This window comes from Crocodylus porosus, unplaced genomic scaffold (genome assembly GCF_001723895.1).
Source record: "Crocodylus porosus isolate Cpor-Errol unplaced genomic scaffold, CroPor_comp1, whole genome shotgun sequence".
NCBI lineage: Eukaryota > Metazoa > Chordata > Crocodylia > Crocodylidae > Crocodylus > Crocodylus porosus.
The window spans coordinates 119,086,523-119,098,606 of NW_017728931.1; the positions used below are offsets into that span (position 1 = coordinate 119,086,523).

The 12,084-nt window shown below is 41.7% G+C and overlaps 1 protein-coding gene across 1 annotated transcript in view; it reads right to left on the reverse strand.

Moving 5' to 3' along the window:
- Positions 1–12,084, reverse strand: part of ABCD2 (ATP binding cassette subfamily D member 2) — a gene marked incomplete at its 5' end in the record, with an annotated part of 76,672 nt that overhangs the window by 10,857 nt on the left and 53,731 nt on the right. Inside the window, 2 exons of the mRNA XM_019543963.1 lie at positions 933–1,017; positions 11,810–11,955. Coding sequence (XP_019399508.1) covers positions 933–1,017; positions 11,810–11,955 — 231 coding nt within the window. The remainder of the gene's footprint in view (positions 1–932; positions 1,018–11,809; positions 11,956–12,084) is intronic.

Here is a 12,084-nt window from a genome sequence, read left to right on the forward strand (position 1 = left end):
GTGGCCAGCCCTATGAGGAGAGGCTGAGGGACCTGAATCTCTTCAGTCTCCACAAGAAGAGACTGAGGGGGGGGATCTTGTGACTGTCTACAACCTTATCAGGGTCCAGCAGCAGGGACTCGGGGAAAGTCTTGGAGTCACCAGGAACAATGGCCACAAGCTGAGGGAGGATATTAGGTATTAGGAAGAACTACCTCACTGGAAGGGTGGCCAGAGCCTGGAATATGCTTCCCAGAGAGGTGGTGCTCTCACCTTCCCTGGAAATCATCAAGAGGAGACTGGATAGGCACCTGGCTGGGGTCTTATGACCCCTGCCACCCCCAGTGCTCCTTCCTGCCCATGGCAGGGGGTCGGACGAGATGATCCCTTCCGACTCACTGATTCTATGATTCTATAGCTGACTTCTAAGTACTATTGCAATATTAGTGTTAATTAAAAAAATTCAAGGCTTCTGCTTCCTGATTTTGCTGGATGCATTGTGATGGAGATTCTGGACAGCCCTGTCAGGATACAAGAGCAATGCAAGGAGTTTCTGACCTTTCCTGGGGTTGAGCACCTTTGCAGTGTTCCTTGGTAGCCAAACAGGACAAGTCTGAAAGCTGGCTCTCAGTATTACATATTCTGTGCAACAGTGCAACAAATGCCCATGATAGCACTTGGACATCTCTGATATGATTACTTGGGTCAAAGGTGGTAATGAAAGTGACATCTGGAAAATGCAAGGATAGGTTATGTAAAACGCATTAGCAGTAAGAAATATCACCCAAACTATGAAGCTGAGCTCAAATAATTAAGCAGCACGGTATGTTTTCATACACAATTACCTTCTGGTATTACATAAAGTAATATTATTACTCAAGACTATTGTGGCAAGCCTCCAAAGCTCTTTCTCCATTAGAGTAGCTGCCCAAAGAGCAAATACAGATCCTTACTTATGATAAAACATTCGAGCCATGCCCATCCTCTGCTTTTCTCCTCCTGATAAGACATCTTTCCAGTCCATCACAGCATCCCAGCCTTCAAAAAGATAAAAACAAAAGGTGGAACGATAGTATATGGGGATAAACTGAAGACATGTTTAATTGGCTTTAGGTCTGCAGTCTTGGATTTAAAGCAGAAAGAAAATGTCCAATGGTGCAGGTCAGTCAAGGGGAAGGGTAACATTTTCCAAACTGCCTCAGAAAATTTCCTACTGCAAACTTAATAGGATTGGAGGCCTAGGCCCTGAGTCACTTCTGAATGGAATGCAGGTACATTTGAAAAGGTGTGCATCTCCCCTCTGCTAAACATGCTTTCAGCTGTGTACATGAAATTGTTTCTTCTCTAACATGTTTGATATTCTTCTGTGAAAGACTGAGATAAATTTAATAACACCAGTCCACCAGATAAAGAGAAAAGAAGCTTAAAAAATAAATGAGAGCTCAAAGCATGAGACAGCAATGTTACACAGCTCCACTTGCAATTGTCGGCAACAGTCTCCTAAAGGCACTGGGAAGCTGGATAGAAAGACTTCAGTGCACACATACATTGGCAAGTGTGTGTTCAGGCAGCGAACACAAAACTGGGCAACTGAAATGTCTTAAGATTTTTGCAGTGCTTGCCCTGGCCTCTCCCACTTCATGATCTAATGTGACCCCCAACTTTTATGAAATGTGATACCTTTCTGAATTAGCTTTTCCCCATAGGATTTTTCTCTCTCCCCCACAGAATTATACAAAGATGCAACAAGCAACTGTTCTAATGCATGTATTTTGACCTTATTACCATGAAGTCATGTTTATGTCGGTGTTATGACATGAATCATCTCACTATGAATACAAATGGCCTTATTAAAAGTTTTTAATGAAGTGGTTAAGCTGGACCATACAGTAAAACCAAGGAATTGTTGTAAAAAGGGAAAAATGAGCCTGGGGAAGCACATTTCTCCCAATAAATCATTTTGTGATGAGAGAAACAGGCTTTCAGACAAAGTGGTGGGGGGGAAGGGCTGGGAGAGATGAAGGATATACTTCTAGATCAGCCCGGGAGCACTGTATCTAGAGGAATAAGACAACCAACAAGAATTTTTTTACTGCTGCTGCTGCCTGATACAAAATGAACATTTTCCAGGGGAGACTGTGAACAAGGTCAAGGAACCATGGTAGCCCGTGTTACTTCTTGACTTTGGCCAAGAATTAAAAGTGTAGGCAGGATTTTACAAGGGTTTTTCAAGGGTTCTGGCCACATTACAGCATTGTTGGAGTCACACAAACAACCAGGATGGCTAAGCCTTTGTAATTTAAGAAGTAGCCTCAATTTGTCTCCTGATGACAGGTCAGGGCAACTGAAAATATGGATCAGTAAAGTCAAAGCAGAATTCCAAGCATTTGTGTTGTACTGAATTGTAAATTATAGTCACCTAATTAAGTTGCAATTACTATTAATAACAAAGCAAGATAAAACAAATAGCTTCTCTTACAAATTTATATATGTGTATGTTTGCATACAGATATGGACAACAGATATATATATCTTTTCCAGCTTTACATGTTGTGGAGGGGTATACTGCTTCTTGTCTCCCTTTCCTGGGTTATCATGTGTAGAATTCCATCACTGGTGGCAACTGCAAGAAGAAACTTCTTGTGACACCCTGGTCTGCAGAGCAACCCAGCCCTATTCTGATTCTTCCTGCTCTTCTAAGGATAAGGAGAGGTTCTGCACAGGAATACCATTCAGATTACGCCACTCAGGAAGATGTTAAGACAATGTTTATGCCCTGCTATTTTAAAGTTAAAAAGAAAGCCAAACCCCAGAGATCCACTGGGATCCAGTACTTGGACCCTACCTGGTTTGCCTGTCTTGTGTTAGTAGATGTGCGTGTATAGTGGTGGAAATGGGAACTGTGTTTATACACAACCTAGGCCGACCCTGGTAAAAGAGTTTGGTGAAAGGCAAAAAGGGAGAGAAGGTTGCTGGGAACTGTAGGGAACTGACCTGCTCAGTAAAATGTTCTCATTGTCTTCTCCAAAAAAGGATGATTAGCCTATTTATAGACAGATTTGTGACGGACTGAATCATGTGTTTGCATTTTAGCTTTTTCTCATTTCCCCTATCACCCTTCTCCTGTCTCCTCCTTCCAGATGTAGAACCACATGAATTTAACAATCAGTAAGGAGGGAACATAAAGCTAACTTTGCATTTAATATCATATTCTAACTGTCTAATGGTTTTCCCTGAATATTAGTAATGTAGCTCTTCACAACTTCACATTATATATATATATTAAGTGTAAATATTTGATATGAGGTGCCATGTAAGTGTATCTATTTTGTATCTTGTGCACTTACATGGCACCTCATATCAAAGGATCTCTTTATGATGCAATTGGAATAACAAACTTGGTGAAATAGTTTGCATGACTGCAGCACTGTCATGAATGGGTATAAACTGTTCAGGAAGGACAGGGAGGGGAAAAGAGGAAGAGGACTTGCTCTTTATGTAAAAGAGCTGTATGATTGCTCAGAGCTCCAGCATGAAACTGGAGACAGGCCTGTTGAAAGTCTCTGGTTAGGGTCAGAGGAGACAGCAACAAAGGTGATGTCATAGTGGGGGTCTGCCATAGACCACCAGATCAGGAGGATGTGGTAGATGAGGCTTTCTTCAAACAGCTACCAGAAATTTCCTGAGTACAGCCCCTGGTTCTCATGGGGGTACTTCAATCACCCTGACATCTGCTGGGAAGGCAATACAGCAGTGCACAGGCAAACCAGGAAATTTCTGGAGAGTGTTGGGGACAACTTCCTGGTACAAGTGTTGGAGAGGCCAACTAGGAGCTGTGCTCTTCTTGACCTGCTGCTCACAAGCAGGGAAGAATTGGTGCAGAATGTAGTAGTGGATGGTAACCTGGGCAGCAGTCAGCATGAGATGACTGAGTTCAGGATTGTGAAGAAAGGAAGGAAGGAGAGCAGCAGAGTAAGGACCCTGGACTTCAAAAAGGAAGACGCTGACTCACTCAGGGAACTGATGGGCAGGATCCCCTGGGAGACAAGTCTAAGGGGGAGAGGAGTCCAGGACAGCTGGCTGTACTTCAAAGAAGTCTTATGGAGAGTGCAGGAACAAATTATCCTGATGTGTAGGAAGACTAGCAAATATGGCAGAAGACCAGCTTGGCTTAACAGGAAACTCTTTAGTGAGCTAAAACACAAAAAGGAAGTTTACAAGAAGTGGAGACTTGGACAAACAACTAAGAAGGACTATAAGAGCATTGCTTGGGTATGCAGGGACGAAGTCAGGAAGGCCAAAGTACAACCAGAGTTGCAGCTAGCGAAGGACATGAAGGGTATCAAGAAGGGCTTCTACAAGTAAGTCAGCAACAAGGGGAGGATCAGGGAAAGTGTGGGTCCCTCACTAAATGGGACAGGCAGAAGTAACCTAGTTAGAGATGATGCAGAAAAGGCTGAAGTAATCAATGCCTTTTTCACATATGTTCACAGGCAAGGACAGCTCCCACACTACTGCAGCTGGCAGCACAGTTTGGGAAGGAGGTTAACTGCCAACTGTGGCAAAGGAACAGATTAGGGACTATTTGGAAAAGCTGGGCATGTATAGGTCTATGGGGCTGGATGGGATATACCTGAGGGTGCTAAAGGAGTTGGCCAATATAATTGCAGAGCTGCTGGCCATCGTCTTTGAAGACATATGGCGACTGGGAGAGGTCCCGGACAATTGAAAAAGGGCAAATATAGAGCCCATCTTTAAGAAAGGGAAGGAGGATCCAGAAACCTACAAACCGGTCAGCCTCACCTTAGTCCCTGGAAATATCATGGAGCAGGTCCCCAGGGAATCCATTTCTAAGCACTTGGAGAAGAAGGTGATTAGGAATTGTCAGCATGGATTCACCAGCAGTAACTCATGCCTGACCAACTGGACTGCCTTCTACGATGAAATGACTGGCTCCAAGGATTCAGGGAGAACAGTGGACAGGGCTGGTCCAACCATTAGGTGAACTAGGCAGTTGCCTAGGGCACCAAAATGATACGCAGAACAAAACAACAGGAACATCAGCCCTGGCTGGCTTTGGCTCCACCTTGGTCTAAGACCTTTGGTTTGGTAAGGGGAGACAGATCTCTGAAAAGATCTGAGGGAAGATCACTAGAATCACAACTCCTACTTTTTCAACTCTCAAGTGGACCTATGTTAGGGTTAATAAAAGGCATGAAACAATCAATAAAATAAAATTTTATTGTTTGATTGTTCATTTTGAATATCAAATAAGTACAGGTAAAAGTTCATTTCTAGACTTATTTTCCTCTATATTGGAAGTAGTGGGGGTGTGGAGGTATACAGTTCGCCTAGGGTGCCAATTACCCTTGGACTAGCCCTGATAGCAGACATAATATACCTTGACTTTAGCAAAGCTTTTGATACAGGTTTCCCACAACGTTCTCACAAGCAAGCTGAGGAAGTATGGGTTGGATGAATGGACTGTAAGGTGGACAGAAAACTGGCTGGATCATGGGGCTCAGAGGGTCAGGTCAATCAATGGCTTGCTGTCTAATTGGCAGCCAGTATCAAGTGGAGTACAACAGGAGTCGGTCTTGGGGCTGGTTTTGTTCAATATCTTCATCAATGGCTTGCAAGATGGCATACAGTGAACCCTCAGCAAGTTTGCAGATAACACCAAGCTTGCAAGAGTAGCAGATACGCTGCAGGGTAGGGTTTGGATTCAGAGAGACGCAGACAAAGTGGAGGATTGGATCAAAAGAAATCTCATGATGTTCTATAAGGGCAAGTACAAAGTCCTGCACTTAGGATGGAACAATCCCATGCACCAGTACAGGTTGGGGGATGACAGGCTGGGCAGCAGCTATGCCAAAAAGGACCTGAGGGTTACAGTGGACAATAAGCTGAATGTGAGCCAACAGTGTGCCCTTGTTGCCAAGAAGGCCAATGCCATACTGGGCTGCACTGTTACGAGTGTTCTTAGCAGATCAAGGGAAGTGGTTATTCCCCTCTATTTAGTACCAGTGAGGCCATATCTGGAGTGCTGTGTCCAGTTTTGGGCCACTACAGAAAGGATGTGGACAAATTGGAGAGAATCCAGTGAAGGACAATGAAAATAGTGAGGGGGCTCGGGCACATGGCATAGGAGGACAGGCTGAGGGAACTGGGCTTATTTAGTCTAGAGAAGAGAAGACTGAGAGGGGATTTAATAACGACCTAAACGCTGGTTCCAAAGACGATGAAGCTAGACTGTTTTCAGTGGTGGCAGATGACAAAACAAGAAGTAACTGTGTCAAGTTGCAGCAAGGGTAGGTTACGCTAGATATTAGGAAAAACTCTCTCAGCAGAAGGGTAGTAAAGCACTGGAGCAGATTACCCAGAGATGTGGTAGAATCTCCATCCTGGGAAGTTTTTAAGACCCAACTAGAGAAAGCCTTGGCTGGGATGATCTAGTTGGGGAAGGTCCTCCTTTGAACAGGGGGTTGGACTAGATGACCTCCTGAGGTCGCTTCCAACCTTAATTTTCTATGATTCTATGATCTCAGTGTTTTTTAACCCTGATAAACCTCAAACCCTTCTGTGCCACAGGAAGAAAGGAAAGGGAAAAAGGAAACGGAGGTAGAAAAGTGTCTTGCCATGAACACAAAGCAAATCTTTGAGTAAGGCAGAAATATAAGCTAGACCTTCTGACTCTCAATCAGCTTCCACCACTGAATATATTTCCTCTTAGTATCGGACTGTTTAATACATTTATGTATAAATAATGCAACTGGATGAATATTATATCTGTTTTTAGCACCAGAAAAACAAAAAATATCTGCAGAAGGATTCCAGGATTTCAGAATGAATTTAAAAGACATTTAACATTTTGCACAAAAATGGTATGAGACACATGACAGTTTTTCATGCAATATATATAACAGCTATCAAGAAAAATTCAGGCCATCAGAATGGTCAAGAGCAGGTTGGCTAGGATCGTTTATCCTGAGATGATCCTGCCTTGAGGAAGGGGCTGGATTAGATATCCCTGTGAGGTCCTTTGTAACCATAATTTCCTATCATCCTAATGGTGCCTGGCCTGGGTATAATAGGTGGAAGATCATGCAATCAGTTTAATCACAGCACCAATTGTATTGACTCGTTGATCATCCCCATTTCCAGCAATGAAAAGTAGGCTTTTCTCTTTAGGCATGGTTGGGGGGTTTATCATACAATGCATCCTGAGAGTCCCATGTACATGAAAGTTGCATTTAGCTACTGTATAGAGGTCAATAAAAAAAGCTATATTTCTTTTTGAAATGCTATAAACATGCACAAATAAGTCTCCAGTTATCCAGAAGGTCATGACAGAGTAACTTCCTTAATAAAAGCATAAATATAGTTAAAATTATTTAACTGTACACTCTTTGGGGCATGAGTAAAAGCTATCTGTGTGTTTGTACCTTACCTGGAAGAATGATGTCCCAGCCTTGCTAGGGTTTGTGGGTTGCTACCACAACACAAAATAATTAATATTAGTAATTGAGGGAGCTGAACATTTATGAACTAGATCAACTTGTTTAGTAATTGCACCAGTCCCTGAACTGGCAGAACTGGTTATGTAACAGGCAGATTACAACACGTTTGGTGATTTTATCATGTGACAAGCTGCTAAGGTCCACAGGCATGGGTGGATCTAGGATTCTCAAAAGGGGGATGCAGATGGTGTGGTGCATCATCACTTACAACACATTTTTCTCCAGTTAAAAGGAAACTAGAAGCTTTACCAATAAACTAGAGAGCTAAGGCTACACTATTCAGTTTAAGATCAGAGCAAAGACACTTATAAATGTATCAAAATGTGCATTGATTTGCTGTATCATATATTATGTATAAAATACAATGAACTAGGAAAAATAATCAAAAGATGTTGTTTCAGTAGTCCTGATGTCATTAGAATTAACTATAGTCTCTTTTCAGATTAATAAAATAAAATCTAACCTTCCTGAGAATCTTGACAGTGCATCCAATGCTTCACTGAATGTTATTTGCACACCTGAGTTACTCGTTTTAGCTAGAGTTAAAACAGACTGCAGGGCTATGAAATGGGAGCTACATTAACTGAAGCCACTAACAGATTGCAGAATTGACTAAGAAAGGATAACTTGATTAACAGAACATCAAAAACATTAAAAAGGAAAGAGGCTTATTGACACCTGTGGAATGAAGCTTTCAGAAGGAATTAGGTACATTATAGAGAACCATGCAGTCAAGTGATTCCCTCACTGATGCCTGAACCGAAATGATGCTGCTGCCACTCCCAGGCAGTTGGTTTTACACTTTAGGTGGAATCAAAGGAGGGGTGTGATTGCATCACTGTCCCTCTCCCCAATCCCCCAAGATTGGCCCCTGGCCACAGGCTGCAGTGTGATTATCGATGCTTGCTAGGCGAGGGTAGAGATGCACATTACAGATTAACTGAATAGTCAATTACTCTATAATACGCTATATAACTGATGCATCTCTATCCTACCTTCTGCCCAACTTCAGATTAACGTGACTAACTATCCCTCTGATACTTATTAAATACACACACGTTTTAAAATAGAAGTGAATTCTAGTAAATTGAAGACCCACGACACAAAGTTACTATACATCTATATGGTTTTTATTCTAGATTGTTGCACATATATTGGATATTGAATGAGCACCACAGCAGGACTGCGGGTGGGTTTTATAAATAACACTATTATTATACCTCCTTATAGAAATGCTGTTCCACTTAAAGTACATCTGAATAAAACATCTTACATGGACCAGAGTCACTTTTGTCCATCCTGGACCAAATTCAGTACTGAGGTAATGCTGGTGTAAGATGACTACCAGCGAGCTGGTTAATATATTCACCCTACACCCATGGGTATAGAAAATAATGATGGGGGTTCTGTAGGAAGTAATTTCAGCTCCTAGCATAATGGAACATGTCTGCTGAACTTGGACTTCAGGAACTGCTTTTCCTCTTACATTCTGCTTTGCCTGCTTAAAGACTTGCACATTTTTAATACACATATTGAGTGTTAAAACCATTTCTCTTCATCTCTTCCACTCACTTTGTTTCATTTGTCTCAGATCCACTGAAGTTCAAGGGAGTTCTATCACTGGCAGAAAAGGGAGAAGTACTTGGGCCTTTCTGACTGATTTCCCCCTACTGTGTAGTTTGTACACTGCTGCTAAGCTTTACCAAGAGAGTTCTGTAAAGCTACACCTGCTGGTCCAAATTTTTATCATGCTTTGACTGATGTAAATCAGAAGTAGTTCTGTTGAAGACAACAGAGTTACTCTGGTGTAAAAGAGATCAGAATCAGGCTTGCTTACTACAAGCTGTATATGGCTCTCTCATCCCTGCCCTTAGGGAATGAAATGTAAAGACTTTATGTGTCTACAGCATTCACAGCCATCTGAAGCAACAGGGCCATGTCCTGAGGAGTTAACAATCTAATAAGGGCATAATACAGCAAGGGAAATCTGAAATGGGGATAGTATGTGAAGGACAAGGAGACAACAGAAAAACTTAATGAGAAATACTGTTTGTAAAGCAATGTAATGTCACATACCTTTTGGGGAGTAACAGGAATTCTTTACCTGTATTGTGTTGGGGGCCGGCCTAGCTCTGACCCCTGAGGTTCCTTCCAAACCTACAGTTCTATTCAGATCTGGACTGTATACCTAATAGTATATAACACTAATGCAAAACAATAGCTTTAGGTGGGGGCATTGCAACCACTTCACCTGTATTTGCTGATTATAACATTGTAGCCACAGCTGGGTATGCACTTGCTGGCACCTGCAAATTGTGTAGTAAATTTGAAAGCCTTGTGCTCTGCAAGACACAAAGGCCAACAGTCACAACCTAGGTATGCAAGCCACAGGGTGTTTTACTGCTTTTACAGTGCACTGCTTACATGGAAATCAATGTATTCAATGTTTGAAAAACTGAAATGTTACCTCATTGCATCATACCCTTCCACTGTGAAAGCAGTTCACAAGTGGCAGGATGGCACACAAAGCAGGGAAACTACAAAACTGTCCTTCCTATTCACCTCTCTGTTTATTCCAAATATTTGTCTTCATTACTTCCTCCCCACCTCCTCCCCTGGGTCCCCACTCCAGCCAGAGCATTTACTGCCCCTGTTTGTGGCTGTTTCAGTTATAGAAACTAAATTGGGAAATGAACGATTCTATTTACAGTCTAAATTTAGTTGGTAAAGCCCTGCTACCCATTTTTCACATTTAACAGGTTTAGCCCACTGATATTTTTTTCCACCATTATGTTGTATTAATTGGTGTGAATGCTGAATGTGATTGGGTGAATACATATTTATTTACTGAGGGGTTTTTTATTTAATATTTATTTGAAGAGGCTAACATCCACGTACCCCAGACTACTATAGGTCTGGGTCAGCAACAATTGCATTCTTAAATGTCAGCAACATTAATCAGAATTAAAATGCAAATGTGTAGGATTGTAGTTGGAACATACGGTTAGTATGGAAAGTGATGTTATACCATGGACAAAAAAATTACAACCCCCCAATCCAGAGTACAATAAAAAAGTTGCTCATGTAGTTCAAGTTCCTATATAGGTTTTACAAACAAAACCAATCTTCTGGCCTTTTAACAAAGTAATGGACTCCAGTTGGAGAATTATAATTAAAAAATGGGCTTGAAACTTCTGCTGCTTGAGCTACTAAAGTGAATTATAGTGGGAGAATGATACATTTAGTTTCCAAGACAATATGTATTACAATGCAATATTCCTAAAGTGCCGACAGTGGCCCTGAAGGAGCACTGATGATAGGCAGAAAGAGGCAGCTGCATGACCAGGCATCCTGAACTCTCTTCCTGAGTATCCTTTTGCTTTTTAAATGCTAATGCAGCTGTCATAAATCCACTATAAAAGCATAATGCAGGAAGTAAATCCAAATGATAAATTAGTGACTGTAGCAACTAGAACTATGAAAACTATCTGCAGGGTTTGAAAAAAAAGTCCATCAAATGTTCCAGCTCCCTAGATGCAACAGGAACCATTAATATCTTGACATTTACCGCAGTGAGGTATGTGTACTGCTTCCTATTCTTAGATTCAGGAATACTGGGAATACCATGGCAACTTATACTGCAAGTGGTAAACATTCAGATTCTAGTGGCAGTTCAGTTATTTTTAACTAGTTCAGTCTGGTGATGCTGATAGAGGATGTTACTTCATCTGTGCTTGCTTTGGTCAGGCACTGACAGATGATAATGAACTTGAGTCTCCTCTCACTTATATCTTGTAGAATCAATGGAGTTACAATGTTTTAAGACAAATGTGAAAGAAGTTGGCCTAATGTTTGTATTATATGACGCTATTATTATTTGTATTATTGTGGTACCTAAATAGCCTACTTAAGTCCCTATGATGCAAAGCCCTGAATAAACTAAGCAGATGCCTGCCCAACAGAGTTTACTGTTGAAGTATAATAAGAGAGATAACAGATCGACCAGGGGCAGACAATTATTTCAGGTGGAGGGCCACTTACTGAGTTTTGGCAAGCCATGGAGGGCCACATGACAGGCAGCCAGGGGCAGATAAATATTAATTTTTTAGGGGCCCCGCAGGCCAGATAGAATGGTCTGGTGGGCCACATTTTGTCCACCCCTGAGATAGACTGACAGTAGAATACAAAGAAACAGTAAGACCATATTGTCCTACCTGACAGTCTGTGGTTGTGCTAAGATGTAAATACCTGTTTGAGAGATATTTGGGGTTTTTTTTTTAATAAGTTCTTTACAAAAATATGGGACCTACCTCCTTCTCTCTGAACTATGTGATACAGATGAACAACCTGTAGGATACATTCCAGATCCTGGTCTCGATATCCTTTTCCATGCATGTCATCTACTGAATCAGGATAAATAACTTGATCGCGTAGTGTTCCAATAGACATATAGGGCCTGTAAAACAACAAAAGAAAGCTAGTAATCTAATAACCAAGTCATAGTTTCATAGTAGCTAGAGTCGGAAGGGACCTAGGTAGATCATCTAGTCCGACCCCCTGCCTTGGCAGGAAAGAGCACCGGGGT